Genomic DNA, 16,821 nt, shown 5'->3' with positions numbered 1-16,821 from the left:
TCATACAGTATTCACACGAATACGGCTTTTCCCCACTGTGGATCCTTTCATGCATTTTGAGCTCTGAAACACGGGAAAATGTCTTTGGACAACATTCACAATTCAATGGCTTTTCTACCTGTTCAGCTGTATGAACTCTCATATGTTTTCTTAAATTTGAAGAATCAGCAAATGTCTTTGAACATAAGTCACACGAGTAGGGCTTTTCCCCAGTGTGGACTACTAGATGTCTCCTTAAATTTGAAACTTCAGTGAATGCCTTGGGACAATATTCACACTTATAGGGCTTTTCCACATTTTCACCCGAGTGGACTCCCATGTGTCTCTTTAAATGATAAGATTGAGCGAATGCCTTCGAACAAAGCTCACACGAATAGGGCTTTTCACCGGTATGGGATCTTCCATGTATTTTGAGCATCGAAAGGTGAACAAATTTCCTAGAACAACATTCGCACTGGTAGGGTTTTTCCACCTGTTCACCAGTATGGACCCGCATATGTTTCTTTAAACTTGAAGAATCACTAAATGCCTTTGGACAACATTCACACTTATGGGGTTTTTCCACCTTTCCAGCTGTATGGACTCGCATATGTTTCTTTAAACTTGAAGAATCAGTATATGCCTTCGGACAACATCGACACTTATGAGGTTTTTCCACCTTCTCTTCTTTAAGGACTCTCATTTGCTTCTTTAAACTTGAAGAATCAGTAAATGTCTTTGGACAACATTCACACTTATAGGGTTTTTCCACCTTCTCACCACTATGAACCCTCATATGATTCTCTAACCCTGAAGCGCAAGAAAATGTCTGGGAACAATCTTGGCAAGAAAAGTGTTTTTCGTCAGGTTCACATAAATGTTGTTTCTCACCGACACGGATCTTTGAATGATGAGCCATTGCTGAACAATGTAAAAGTACCCACAAAATTTGCTAGAATGGATTTTTCTAAAGATGTATTTTCAGACTTACTTTTTGTGATCAGTGATAAAGTACTTGAAAAATGTCTTTAATCAGAAACTATCAAAGTGCAGTATGTTTCAAATCTAACTTCTTATATTTGTAGTTACAGAAAAAACACCCTTAAAGCCTAAACAAGTCTTCAAAATCAATTGTAGAAAGGTAAGGTACCATTTTTAAAAATTAAGAAGACTGTTCTTAGATGAGTGGTTGGGTATATTTTCCAACGTAATCGAGGGTCTATTTCAAATTCCTTAAAACCCACTTCATTCTGTGTGTGGAGGATGAATGATGAATGATTATGAAATCTATGGTATGAGATAATATTCTGTAAGTATTATGTTGCACACTATAGAAGAAAGATATAATCCTGGTATGGATGATAGCTCTGAACTTTAAAAATATTTTTTAAAAAAGCTTATAAGCTATGTCTCTTGATCTCCTTTCAATAAGCAACAGCAACAAGTGAAAAGCGTATGGCTCTGCTCACTAGCAATGTCCCCTTTTGCTAAAAAGATGTATGTAACTAAGTTTCAGTATGAAATATAAGTACTCTAAACTTTTATTGGCTCACTTGACTATACCTGCGATTACTTAGATATTATTGGTCAACTCTATTCGATAACGAGGATGTAATTTAAAGGTATAGAAAGGCGAAAAAACTGACTTTTGTAAAAAGCATTAAGTAGTAATAAGATTTAATATATTTAAAAGTTCATTAAAATCAGCAAAAAAGCTTTTTTTTTTGAATGATATTTCAATGACAATCAGCAGAACATGCCACTATTTCAGCTTTGAGCTTATGCAGTACTACTGAATATAACTATGGGCGGCATTACGAAAAAGTATATCAGCCAGAGCTCTCTTTACTTGACTGGTTCAGCTGAGAAATCACAGTGCAACAAAAGATTTAAGAAAATTGTACTTAAGCTGCAATTCTTCGCATCTTTACTTCGACAGACTTCTTTAGATGTACGTTCAGAAGGATTGTATTGACAAAAATTCATATCACACTTGTTAAAGTCCGGTGTCACACAAATCAGATTACTTCTGAAAAAGATTAAAAACTATTATATTACTATTGAAAAACAAGAAATTTAATCACAGAACAGAAATAGGGAAGACGTACTCAAAAAAAGAACATACCGTAAAATCCCGAAAGTAACCCCCCCTATTTTCAAAACAAAACTTGTTGATTTCAAAAGGGGGGGGGGGATTATAATCGAGATTTTTTTGAAAAATGAGCCAAAATATTTGTTTTTAGTAGTATTAATTTTAGAGTATAGAAAAGAAATAAGTAAATAAGAGTTAATATTAATGAAGAGTGAGAAATTAATTAATAAAAACCTGTCATAATTTTCTAGTATTAATAAATTGCATGTGGGCGCCATTTTTTCGAAAGAAAGGATTTTGTACCTTAGTTGGCGAAATCCCTATAATTTATCGCTTGAAAATTCATCATGTACTGAATGTAATAAGGTTACAGTAAAAGAAGCAAAATCTTAATGTTCTTGTTTCAGAATAAAAGCAAAACTCGCAATCACGGCCGCCAATTCGTTACGAAGATCATAGTTTCGAAAACTGGAGCTTTGCAATGTTCGCAAACGCAAACAGAGACAAATCTCTTATTTGATTTTGTGAAATATACATTTCTGATGATCGTTAACTCGTTCAATTACTTTATTTCTCCTTTAAAAAAAGGTTATTTTTAAGTTCCATTGCATCACAAGGAGTCTAGACATTTTGGAAGGAATAAACCGTAAAGACCTTTTTTTTTCTTTTTTGTTCAAATCATTGTTTTCTTTTCTTTCTTTTTTTTTAGAAAAGAAAACCTGCATATTGCATATGGGGGTGGGGGGGGGGGTGGAACTAAACCTCTGTAAATGCTTTTCAAGTAGAGCAGAAAATGTTATCTTTTTTTTTTTGGAAGGAGTGGAAAATGAAGATGATTCAAATGGGGGGGGGGGGGATATTCAGGATTTTAAAATGATTTCACTTTCCACAAAAAAGGGAGGGGGGCTATAATCGATAAGGGGGTTACTTTCGGGATTTTACGGTATATATAGATATATTGGTGGTGGAAAATTATAACAAAATTATGATGGTAGCAACTTTCAATTTTGCGACACATGCACAAGTTTCTTAGGTAGTGTGTTTTCTCAGTAATTTCTTATTTCAGTAAGTGATGCGAGAGCTGACATCAAGCATAAACTATTACAGATACTCCAATTCATATTTTAATTGGTCTCAAGTCATTAGATTTAGTTTCATTGTTTATTTGTATATTTTGTTGGGAACTTTCACTTTAATTCCAGAGGGCTCATAACCATGCACAGAACGATCCTGTTTAAAGCTTTAGTGAGTGGCAGATCGCAGATGCAAAGATATGTATCAGACTTGTTGAGTTTTTTTAATCTGTTAAGATTTGGTTTCTATTTTGTATGTGGCAAACTTTTTCCATGGGTTTATCTATACTAATAATATAAGGCTGAGGAGTTTGTTTGAATGCGCTAATCTCAGGAACTAATGGATCTAATTGAAAAATTAGTTTTGTGTTGAATAGTCCATTTATTCAGGAAGGCTATAGGCTATTTAAATCTGATTGATTGAAATATTTGTATTTGCAAATTAATTGTTTAAATAATTGTTTAGTTCTATGAATTCCTAATAGATGGCGGGGTAAGTTAACTCAGAGAGAGGGCGCTGGCCAACAACGCCGATAGCTGTAAAGAAACATGCCGAACAGTTCAGGGTCATAAAAAGGATAAAATAAGCATTGCAAAATTTTTGAAGAAGAAAACACAAAACTAGAGAAATGAAAAAAAAAATGTCAAAAAGATCGAAAAAATATTCAAAATAATTTGACATAACTGATGAGATAAAAGAAATTAAATAGATGGGGGGAGGGGGTCTGATATTTTAATGAGATTATTTTGACAAGAGCAAAAAGCTATCTTCTGGGTTCGAAGAGGTAGATCGTGAGATACTTGAAGGGGCATATCACAGTATTTAAGCTGTTACGGACTCTACACTTCATAAGGATGCTTTAGCCTCCTACTCATGATCATTGCAAATATTAAAGTTAAACTTTTTGTAAATTTATAGGAATCCTGTGTGTATTTATGTCATAGCATTGAAAAATGTTTAGATTTGTTTTGAATTTCTAAAAATATAGGAAGATGTATAGCATGTTACGAACTCTACGCTCAAAAGACATGAAAATTTTTGCTTAAACTGTCTTCAAATTTTTTGCGAAATTAATACCGTATTTTCCTGCGTATAATCCGTGGATTATCTGCTAAAAAAGGCAAAATTTATGAGGTGCGAATTATACGCAGCCGCGGATTATCTGCGATTTTTTCCCCCTCAACACCAACACATTGAACCTCAATATTTTTACAGTAGGATTCACCGATCGAGATCGTACGCCGACTGAATGTTGTTTATTTTACGAAGCATGCATGTTCTTCTTCGCTGCCTGCCTGTATGTTGGTTATTTTACGTTGCTCGAAAGTTCCTCTTGGCGATTCAGGTCATGTAAAATAAGCAAGATTGCAGTGAAATAGGCAGCCATTTGTACAAGATTAAGACCGTTTGCTCCTTTATCTTGACTCTTTGTTTTTCAAGTAATTAGCGTACTATAATCAAGATTTGAAGAAGAAATCATTATATTTTAGATTATATTTCAGATTAATTTTGATTATGCCTTCAAAGTAATTACTTTTTTACGTTTTTAGTTTAGTTGCTCAAATGGTATGTTAAATTCAAACTTTATCTTTTTTACATTGCATTATCTGCGGATTATACGCCGCCGCGGATTATACGAAGCTTTTTTTTCTTCAGGCCGATTTTAGGACCTGCGGATTATAGGCCACCCGCGGATAATACGGAGGAAAATACGGTTTATCTATTTAGTAAGTTACTGCCCTATAGCAAGGGCTAAGGCAGAAATACATGAAATACACCGCCAGCTCAGTCAATTCCAGCCGAGGATTGCAGTTTCATGCTTATTAGCACTCATCAGCCCGGCATAGGAGTGACTGAGCTGGAGGTGGAAAAACCTCTTAAGGAAGCCTGAGTGCCTGGTAGCTAATACAGAATTAGCACTGACCAGACGAGTGACCAAAACAATGGTTCGGTTCAACTCAAATATTGAAGGCAAGGCATGGTATATTCAGTAAATTAGGCATTCTTGGCTTCCTTAAGTTGTTTTCCACCTCCAGCTCAGGCACTTCCTGGGCTGATGAGTGCTAATAAGCAAGAAACTGCAGCCCTCGGATGGAATGACTGAGCTGGCGGTGTATTTTATGTATTTCTGCCTTAGCCCTGGCTGTGGTAGGAAACAGGCAATAGGCACCAATTGCAATGGGAAGTGAAAATAAAATAATAAAATATAATATGGAAGTTGATACATCTTTAAGAGACAGACCTGATTATCCCTAACCTCAAAATAGAACAAAAGTCATCAAAAAGTCGTTATGACTCCCTAAAAGTTTTTCCAAAACTGAGTGGTCACGGAATTGACTAATACTCACTCAGTCTTAAAAATGAGAACGATTAGGAAACCACCGTACTGTTGAAGAACAATGATTTAACTGTTAACATTTTATTTGAAAGATTGTATGTAAGCTTCAGAAAATAATATGACTTAAGCAATGACATGGAAAAATTTCTTTGATAAGCTTCAAAATGTAATTCAGCCAACAACTCTACACTTACTTTGGAACTGTATGAAGTTATGCGATTGTCAGTAATGAAGTATTGTGCGAAAAGTGGGCTGTTAACTCTTTTTCAGGATACTGGTTTTACTGATCAACAGTTGTTGTTACTCCGGATTTTACATTGAGCAGAGAGCTCTTTTAATTGTTATTTTCTAACTATTTTCATTACTCTTGAAAGAATGTTTAAAAATTCAATTAACATGGAACTGCAATGTTGATTATACCAGAGATGCCCACGAGAGGGAGGGAGGGGGGTTAGACTGCGCCATTGAAAATTTTAGAGGTGGTTGGAATTTCAAGACTTGTTTTGATCTCATTTTAGGAGTTTCTCTTTCAGGAGAATGCTCTGTACTGTTTGATTTGGTGCGCCATCGCCCTTGGAGGGATGGGTGTTACAAAAACTTCAAAGTTACTTATCTGTTTCAAATCAGAGTAAAAACCTTTCTATAAAAATCTTTTATTTGACATGAACACCACTTGCTTCTTGCAAGATAAAAGGCAACTGAATACATGGTGAAAATCAAAACATGTTGCTGAAAAACAACAGTTGGAAATGCAGTTACATGTGTGCATGCAGTTACATGTGTGCCAACACCTGATTGGTCAACAGCCAGAAGCTAATTTAAATATCAATGGACCAATCACATGTTGGCTACAGTTAAGATACTGAAAAATTAATTTATATTAAGAAATACTTAATCTAACTTTATATCAATTTCAATTTATTTTATTTAATTTATTTATTTTTTAACATGAAAGAATAGTCTACAATGGGTACCCCCAGAACAGATCCTTTGGGGAAACTAGGTACTCACCATTTAGTAGAACGTGGTGCATTTGGAGGCACATAATACTGTTATCACTGAAGGATCTTTTTCTAAGTGTGTCCGTATTGTATATAAAACAATATTCTATGCTATTAATTTGTGTGCCTGCAACTCTATCTCCTTCGGACTGGCAATGCCTGCTAGGACAATACTAGTACAGCTGGATTCGGGACATCCAGAGGAAGCCATTCCCCCTTTTCTCACTCCTCTAAACCATAAGAGGCCGAGATAAGAAGTTGAACTTCCAGGAGTAAAAAACATTGAATTCCTCAATTATTACCTGCCGCAAATGACACTAATCCAACGCAGGTTGCGAGTGGTGGTTGGCAAGGGGCCCGAGCAGGGGGCAGAGATCCTTGTATGCAATATTACAAACTGTGCGGGTCTGTCTGGGTCTGTAACCCTGTTTCCTCGGGACTGCCAATGTCAATCAGGTCATTTGCGGTATCTTTTATACAGGACATCCAGGGGAAGCATTTCTGCCCTTTCTCACCCCTCTAGACTTTCATCCAGTCTTGAGGATTTCCTAGAACCTTGCAAAACATTAAAATCATTGATTATCACTCACTGTAGGTGGCATTGAACCACCGAAGGTAGCGGAAGGGGTTGACGAGTGAAACAAGCAGAGGGACTGGTCCCCCCTCCACCCTTTGTCCCCCCCCAATATCTGGCAGCTTCTCCAGATGGACTCATCAAAGGGGATATCAGTACATGCTCCTAGACTTGAAATGTGTGAGTGTTAAGTGCCAAAGCACTTAATACTCACAGAATTATTCGCTGAAAGACAGAGTTTTGCTTGAGAATAAACTCAGATGGTGAAATGTCGTTACACAGATATCATAAATTCTTCTGTAAAAATTCAGTGCCAGCTGGCAGTTATGAATCTAACTGCTTGCATTTTTGTCCTTTCTTATGATGATGATGACCGTAAAAAGGATGAGGATTCTTTGTGGAAAACACAAATTTTGACTGTAGTAATCGTTGTGAGGAGTGCTTTGCAAAGGTAAAGCATTTTCCCCCCAACATTTGTTGACACAAAATTCAAGGCATTAATGGTTTTTAATAGAGATGCAGAGAACATTTGCTTGGTATTCGGTATATATTGCATATTTTGCAGGCAAACCAAAAATTTGGTTTAGCCAAATACATCAGTATTCGGAAACCGAATAGTAAACAAATTTAATTGTTCATTAATTGGTGAATGAACATTTTTTTTATACATTGCGTGAATGTTACAAATAGGCATAGGGTAACAGCACCAGTAACAGACAGTTATAAGTTTGGATTTAAATAATAAGAACTTTAGGTGGATAAAACTGATGTTGCTGTGGCTCATGAATGCAGTGTAAAGTCTAGTGTTATCAGAGTGAATTTTATGACCCAGTTGGTATTTACAAGGCAGTGGTGGAAGGTTATGAACAGCTACCACATGGTCAGCTGGTGTTCCATATACATTTGAATTTAATAAGGCTTTAGTTCTAAAAATAAAGAACTTTTGCACATTTTGAGGAGAAAAAGTGAATTTTGTCCATTACTCATCCCTTCCTCATCTTATCTGTTACTGGGTATCATCAGATGTTCTGTTGTCTGTTTTTAGGGCTTGGACCTTGTTTCAAAATCGAGCAAATAAAAATAGAATTAACTCATTCAGAGGATCCAGAAGCAGCCAGTTGATAGATGAGATGTAGTTACATGACAGAAAAATTAGTTTTAAGTCCTAATACATTAAAACACTCAAAACATTGAGTTAACCTAAGAGCTATGTCTTAAGCATATCTGTTACTGGTGCAATAACTCTACTACCACAGTACAAATTGAGTTCAAATTGTTACTCATTAATTTTATCACATTAAAAGTAATTTTAATGTAAAAGATGACACTGAGATGCTTAAATTTTGTTGCCTTTGAATCTTAGATTTTATGACACATTAATCAGAAAAACAACCTCAGTAGTAATAAATATATAAAGTCAATTTATTACTACTTAACATTAACTGTTTATTTTTTTAATAAAAATTCACAGCTAAGAAAAAAGTAAAACACTTGGATATTAAATTTTGCACTTATTTAATTTCTAAAATTTTACACCATAGGAAATATTAAATTCTGTTTAAAAACAACCTAATTAAAATTCAATCAAAGTTTAAGACCATCCTTTGCAATGCTTGCAACTTCATTCCTCATTTCTTTAAATGATAGGATTATTTATCAGTTATTGAAGAGATTAACGTATCAAAAAACCACTTGAATCATCTGTACTGTTATTTTGAGCAACTTGGTTTGCATTAGTATGAAAGGTAAATGCAAGGTTATTTATGATATAGCATGTTTTACCAGTCTTATCAGTTATCAAATCATATCTTAGGAAAGAAATTATTTATCTATATATGCAGAATTTCAAACAAATTAATATATTTACTATAGTAATTTATTTTTGCTTTTGGAAGGATTTACTTTTAATTAATAAATAAATATATATAATGTAGATAAAATTATGATGTAAAGTGGAAAATGCATTGATATTTCTTACAGATTAATATTTTCTATTTTAAATTGGTGCAAAGTTCAAATATTAGACCTAAAAAAAAAAAATAAATAATTTGAATTTTGACATCTTGAATTCAAATTATGTTTTTCGCAATCACAAGTGTGTGTGTGTGAATGTAGGTGTGTGTGCTTGTGTGGGGGGGATATGTGTGTTTGTGTGTAGGGGGTATGTGTATGTAGGCATATGTGTTTGTGTCTGTGTGCAGGCATGAGTGTGTGGGTAATTGTGTGTATGAGTGTTTGTGTGCGTGGGGGCGGGGTATATGTGTGTGTAGGCATATGTGTTCGTGTCTGTGTGCATGCATTAATATGTGGGTAGTTATGTGTATGCGTCTGTGTGGTGTGTGTATGTGTAGGTGTCTGTATGTATGCGTGTGCATATGTGTTTGTATGTGCAGGTGTATGTAGTATACGTGTGTATGTGTTTGTGATTCTGTATGTGTTTATGTACGTGTTTGTATGTATGTATGCGTGTAAGTGTAGGATATTGATGCAACCTGGAGATGGCTTTCTCTATAGGAGCAGTATCGTGAGGAGTCGGTCGACGGTGATGCTGCAGAGGGTGCTGGCGGGAAAATAAAATGATAGCACATCAAAACAGTCAAATGAAAGCAATAAGCAATCGTGATTGCTCAAAAACAAGTATAATTGGCATTTGACAAAATATTATGTTCGGTGCGTCTCTAGTGTTTAGCTAAATATTTTTTATGACTACTAGCCACCACATTCTTATCTCTACAAAGCTTATTTATCATTATTCATTTAACAAGTAAAAATATAAGTATAATTGGCATTTGACAAAATATTATGTTCAGTGCATCTCTAGTTTTTAGCTAAATATTTTTTATGACTACCAACCTACCATTCTTATCTCTACAAAGCTTATTTATCATTATTCATTTAACAAGCAAAAAAAAACAAGTATAATTGGCATTCGGCAAAATATTAAGTTCAGTGCATATGTAGTTTTTAGCTAAATATATTTTATGACTATCAGCCACCACATTCTTATCTCTACAAAGCTTATTTATCATTATTCATTTAACTACTCAATTTGTTCATTTTTCTATACTTTATCATGTACTAACATGTAATATGCATTAGGAGTTTGGTTTGAATCATATGAATTTGAACTAAAATTAGTTTTATATCACATTTTTACTTTTTTAGTGATGTAATACTTGAAATGTAATATTTTTGTAAATCTTTAAGATATCCATTTTATGTTAACTTGTACTCACAAATGTAAATAAATTGGCAACTGAAGTTTCTATGTTCTAATGTTTTGGAAAGTATTATGCATGTTAAAATAACTCAAAAATATATCAAGTATGTTAACTGCAATTGTGGACATAAGGAATTTTTATATTTTTTCAATTGTTTTTCTCTATTCATTTAGAAATTATATGCTGAGGCTTCTTACAGATACTAAACCTTAATTTGAGTTCATAAATTTTAAATGCTTAAAAACAGCTCATAATTTGAAATCGGTTGTAAGTTTTTTAAGGTCTGACTCACCCTTTTTCTGTGTGTGAAAGCTATATAATATTTGTTTTATCATTAAATCTCTAAATTCATTTATGACTATAATCCAGCCTTATTTGCATTTAATTTCAAAAAATATCTTCCTTAATGATTCAACAATTTGTTAAAATCTTCACTACAGTTTATGTTTACTTATTTTGTTTAATTCTCCTGGCTTATGCATCTCGTCATGTTACAGTTTTCAATGAAGCATATTTGACAAACAGAACTATTGAAAATTAACATTAAATAACACTTTGCATGCAATGAACAAATAGCTATCAAACATTTCTTGACTAAATATGCATTGTGTGTGTGATTACATGGTTGAGAAAAAAAAATCCAGGGGATAGCTCGCCAATTACAAACATTGAATTCTATTCATTTTCAGAAATAGTGTTCTGCATCAGTAGAAGTTATTTACTTCACTTTGATATAACATAAATTACAGAACAGTTGAATGTTTGTAAAGATTTATAAATAACAATCTTAACATACATGAAATATACCGCCAGCTCAGTCAATTCCAGCCAAGGACGGCAGTTTTGTGCGTATTAGCATGCATCAGCCTCGCATAGGAGTGACTGAGCTGGAGGTGGAAAACCTCTTAAGGAAGTCAAGAGTGCCAAACAATCAGCCCGGCATAGGAGTGACTGAGCTGGAGGTGGAAAACCTCTTAAGGAAGTCAAGAGTGCCAAACAATCAGCCCGGCATAGGAGTGACTGAGCTGGAGGTGGAAAACCTCTTAAGGAAGTCAAGAGTGCCAAACAATCAGCCCGGCATAGGAGCGACTGAGCTGGAGGTGGAAAACCTCTTAAGAAAGGCAAGAGTGCCAAACAATCAGCCCGGCATAGGAGCGACTGAGCTGGAGGTGGAAAACCTCTTAAGGAAGTCAAGAGTGCCAAACAATCAGCCCGGCATAGGAGCGACTGAGCTGGAGGTGGAAAACCTCTTAAGGAAGTCAAGAGTGCCAAACAATCAGCCCGGCATAGGAGTGACTGAGCTGGAGGTGGAAAACCTCTTAAGGAAGTCAAGAGTGCCAAACAATCAGCCCGGCATAGGAGCGACTGAGCTGGAGGTGGAAAACCTCTTAAGGAAGTCAAGAGTGCCAAACAATCAGCCCGGCATAGGAGCGACTGAGCTGGAGGTGGAAAACCTCTTAAGGAAGTCAAGAGTGCCAAACAATCAGCCCCGCATAGGAGCGACTGAGCTGGAGGTGGAAAACCTCTTAAGGAAGTCAAGAGTGCCAAACAATCAGCCCGGCATAGGAGCGACTGAGCTGGAGGTGGAAAACCTCTTAAGGAAGTCAAGAGTGCCAAACAATCAGCCCGGCATAGGAGTGATTGAGCTGGAGGTGGAAAACCTCTTAAGGAAGTCAAGAGTGCCAAACAATCAGCCCGGCATAGGAGGGATTGAGCTGGAGGTGGAAAACCTCTTAAGGAAGTCAAGAGTGCCAAACAATCAGCCCGGCATAGGAGCGACTGAGCTGGAGGTGGAAAACCTCTTAAGGAAGTCAAGAGTGCCAAACAATCAGCCCGGCATAGGAGCGACTGAGCTGGAGGTGGAAAACCTCTTAAGGAAGTCAAGAGTGCCAAACAATCAGCCCGGCATAGGAGCGACTGAGCTGGAGGTGGAAAACCTCTTAAGGAAGTCAAGAGTGCCAAACAATCAGCCCGGCATAGGAGTGACTGAGCTGGAGGTGGAAAACCTCTTAAGGAAGTCAAGAGTGCCAAACAATCAGCCCGGCATAGGAGCGACTGAGCTGGAGGTGGAAAACCTCTTAAGGAAGTCAAGAGTGCCAAACAATCAGCCCGGCATAGGAGCGACTGAGCTGGAGGTGGAAAACCTCTTAAGGAAGTCAAGAGTGCCAAACAATCAGCCCGGCATAGGAGTGATTGAGCTGGAGGTGGAAAACCTCTTAAGGAAGTCAAGAGTGCCAAACAATCAGCCCGGCATAGGAGCGACTGAGCTGGAGGTGGAAAACCTCTTAAGGAAGTCAAGAGTGCCAAACAATCAGCCCGGCATAGGAGTGACTGAGCTGGAGGTGGAAAACCTCTTAAGGAAGTCAAGAGTGCCAAACAATCAGCCCGGCATAGGAGTGACTGAGCTGGAGGTGGAAAACCTCTTAAGGAAGTCAAGAGTGCCAAACAATCAGCCCGGCATAGGAGCGACTGAGCTGGAGGTGGAAAACCTCTTAAGGAAGTCAAGAGTGCCAAACAATCAGTCCGGCATAGAAGTGACTGAGCTGGATGATCTGATGAGTGTTAATAAGAACGACGCTGCAGTCCTCAGCTGGAATTGACTGAGCTGGCGGTGTATTTCATGTATTTCTGCCTTAGCCTATAGGGCGGTAACTTACTGAATAATCTTAACATAGTTAATGAATACCAGATTCAAATCAGTTTCTCTTCCCTAAATTGAAGGCAAGCACTTGAGTTTATATTTCAGCATGCATATATTTGCTTAATTTCTTTAAACTAATACATACGAATTAATTATTCAGTACTTTACAAGATCAAAGAATTAAAAAATCACCATAAAAATCTTAAGTGAATGCATATGCAGGTTATATTTCACATAACCTGGCTTTTATTATTGGTGAACCCATTTTGCCGATCATGTCTTGAACATTAATTAGTTTATAATTAAGGAACAACATTTATTTACAAAACTCTGAAATACATAAAACTAAAAGATGCGATGTAAATACATTTATAAAGTTGAACTTCTCGTAATTAGTGGTTATAAATAATGAAAACCTAGCTCAAGCCACTTTTCTGCACAAATCTAAAAATGCATGCATTTGCTTCATTTTTATAATTTTTGCATATTAATGTACTACTTTGCAAAATTGAAGTACAGTCAGACCTCCATATATGGAAGTAGCAAATTGCTGGAAACAAATTCGATAAATAGAAATTTCGATATATAGAAACGCTCTTATTTTATCCTAAAAATCTCCTAAAAATTAAAATTAAAGCTAATTTTCGTGTATGAAACCCAATTTCTAATTTACATGAGCATCAGATTAAATGACAGTTAATAATTAAAAAAATAACAGAAGTTACATTTTTGCGCCTTCATACATCTTCATTCTTTTAACAATTCAACTTGATCCGTAACCTTAGGGGATTTTCGTTTTAACAATGTAATCAAGAGAAAAGTAAACTAGTATGTTGTGGCCATCACGAAACTTTCTTCTATATTTTTCCTTTTTCTGATCCCTCCCCATGCTTGACGAGGAAGCAATATTCCTAACAAAAACAAAATGACACATGCAAAAACTTGACGACCATCCCAATGTCTGAATTATTGTAAAAGCAAAGCAAAGAGCGAAAATTGAAAGTTACTTTAAAAGCCTTACTTGAATTAATTACAAATATTTTATTTATTAAAAAACATAAGATGGCAACAGTTAAAAATTTTAATTCATTGAGATAATATTTCCGATCATTTCCATACAATTAAAATCACGAGAAATGCGCAGACGACAATCTATTACGATTTATCTTTCTTATTGTTGCATTAATAAAACTATTTTTATTCGCAAAAAAAAAAAAAAAAAAATCAACACCTCTTGGAGCGATTGGAGTCAAAATTGAACCAAAGCCTGTTTACGCATGGATTCACACATATTCCAAATTTCAAACAGAACGTAGCATTACTTCTTGAGATAGGGCACTCACAATGGAAATAAAGAACGGGCGATTGCGCTACCCCCTTTTTAGCTGTTTACCCCAAAATAAAATCAGCTCTTATACCCACTAAGGGTTACTTGTCAAAAAATTTTTGTTTGATTCCGTACGTTATTTCTTGAGATACAGCAGTCACAATTCACGGCAAAAAACGTTCTATAACTCAACCCCCGTTTGAGCTATTGACACCAAAATTGAATCAGCACCTGCTCCAGTTAGGGGCAACATATGGACCAAATTTTGTTTGATTCCGCCAGTTACTTCCTGAGGAATAGCAATCACGCATAACTCAAAAAACGTCCCATTGCTCCACCCCCCTTGGAGGAATTCGCGCCAAAAACCAATGGGCACAAGTTCACATAGGGTCACATATGTGTACCAAATTTCGTTCAATTTCATGCGATAGTTTTTGCTGTAGAGCGGCCACAAAAAACTGGTCACACACAGACGTGACACACACACACACATACATACACACACACACACACACATACATACATACACACACACGGACAGACAGACATTTTCCAAAAATAGTCGAAATGGACTCAGCACACCTCAAAACGTTCGAATCCGTCAAAATTCGAAATTCGAAAATTTGCACGAATCCAATACTTTCTTCTATATATTAGATATAGAAGAAAGTAAAAATCAATCTACTTAAATTGAATGATTTTTACTGCAGCTAAAAAGACTAGGCATGATAATCAACAGACAAAAGGGATAACTTGAAACTGATTTTACATCAACTTTACTGGTTACAACTAAGATTTGAAATAAACTTGAGGGAATTTAAGAACTCCAGAACGAAACAACGACCTATCTACACACCCCTCAACCCCAGATTCTTTATGAGTTTCGTAGCATCCTTTAGTGAACATTATTTTCTCCCCTAACCTTCAGTTTTTAAGAGACAAACAGTCTAAAGTGGAAAAAAAAATCTATGAATGTCTCGGAAAAAAATAGATATATACAGATTTTTTCCATACATAGAAACAATTTTTCTATGTAATGAACATAGAAATTTGTAGGGATTTCGATATATAGAAAATTGTGATATGTGGAAGTTCGATATAAGGAGGTTCGACTGTATATAAATTGCACCATGGCTTTATCTGGAAATATATTAAGAGTTCTTAGTTTTTTACACAGAACTGCAATATACTGTCGATACAGTGGAATCTAAGATATTGAATAGAATCAACAGAGATTCATTTGGTATACCAGTTCACAACTTAACTAAAAATTAAAAGAAGAGATGAACAAAACTTAAAGAACTATGTTTTGTCAAGTCTTTTTCAATATTAAAAAAAAAAAGCTTGAAAAAGCTTTCTCTTGCGTCACAGCCCTCATCTTCACATCTTGGGGTATGTCTTCAGGAACAAATTTAGTTCCCTGTAGTTGTTGCTTCAATGATTCAATCTCTCTCTGCTGTTCAAGAATTTTGTTTGTGATTTCACTGAAGGATTCTGTTTGCACAGCAGCATCAACCATGGTGTTGGTCCTAAAAGAGGCACAAAATAAAATTTAAGATAGTTTAAAAGCCAATTTCAAAACCATATACATACACTAAGTTAGAAAGTAAGTAAAGCTTTTGGTCCTTAAAATTACGTTTACGCATGGAAAAAATGGTGGGTTTCACAATAAATATGGAATACTAGCCACCTGCGGCTCTAGCCTCAGTAGGGCTGTACTGCTTTTGGCTTGCATTAGTAAAATAAATTTAAATGCCCTTTTCAATATGTAAATTACATTCCTTCAAAGAAAAAGATAAAAACAAGAAATTGCATCAAAAATACCTTGCCTATGTCGGTACATTTATTAATAATAGTGTTTAATTTTTTCACGGAACAGCTCTAGAATCATTCAATTTTGAACTAAAGTGAAGCACCGTTTATATGTTTCTCTTTTATATGTTTTTATCAATTATATGTTTCTTAATTTTGTCCCTGCAGAATTTAATACATATTAAGGTATACCTATTATATGTTCTTTTCATTTGTATGCTTTTTCATACAGTCCCTTCAGAAACTTATAAACGGTGCTTCACTGTATTAATAAGTTCCGCCTCAAGCAGAAAAAAAACGGGAGAAATTACAAATGCAGAATAACATGGCCTTGAGAAAAAGAAGCAAATTAAAATTTAAGATAGTTTGAAAGCGAATTTCAATAACATATACATATACTAAGTAAGTTTAGAAAGTAAGTAAAGCTTTTGGTCCTTAAAATTACATTTACACATGGAAAAAATGGTGGGTTTCACAATAAATATGGAATACTAGCCACCTGCGGCCCTAGCCTCAGTAGGGCTGTACTGCTTTTGGCATGCATTAGCAAAATAAATTTAAATGCCCTTTTCAATATGTAAATTACATTCCTTCAAAGGAAAAGATAAAAACAAAAAATTGCATCAAAAACACCTTGCTTACATCCGTACATTTATTAATAATAGTGTTTAATTTTTTCACGGAACAGCTCTAGAATCATTCAATTTTGAACTAAGGTGAAGCACCGTTTATACGTTTCTCTTTTATATGTCTTTATCAATT

General features: G+C 35.5%; 1 protein-coding gene across 1 annotated transcript; it reads right to left on the bottom strand.

Annotated features, from left to right (window-relative positions):
* Window positions 1-775, bottom strand: LOC129232901 (zinc finger protein 468-like). Its single transcript, XM_054867003.1, has 2 exons — window positions 119-775; window positions 1-63 (listed from the first exon to the last, which is right to left on the bottom strand). Exons 1-2 carry the CDS (start codon window positions 773-775, stop codon window positions 1-3), a joined length of 720 nt encoding a protein of 239 aa, XP_054722978.1.
* Between the last annotated feature and the right edge of the window lie 16,046 nt (window positions 776-16,821).

The sequence above is a fragment of the Uloborus diversus genome, unplaced genomic scaffold, assembly GCF_026930045.1.
Source record: "Uloborus diversus isolate 005 unplaced genomic scaffold, Udiv.v.3.1 scaffold_14, whole genome shotgun sequence".
Taxonomy (NCBI): Eukaryota; Metazoa; Arthropoda; class Arachnida; order Araneae; family Uloboridae; genus Uloborus; species Uloborus diversus.
Note: the sequence above shows the minus strand (reverse complement) of the source record. Positions and strands in the feature narration are given on the sequence as shown.

Bases quoted from the DNA above. Each gene is read 5' to 3' on its own strand.
- LOC129232901 (XM_054867003.1), bottom strand. From the start codon at position 775: ATGAGGGTTCATAGTGGTGAGAAGGTGGAAAAACCCTATAAGTGTGAA. The intron at 64-118 runs GTAGAAAAGCCA...CCCGTGTTTCAG, and splicing joins GAGTTCATACAGCTGAACAG to AGCTCAAAATGCATGAAAGG.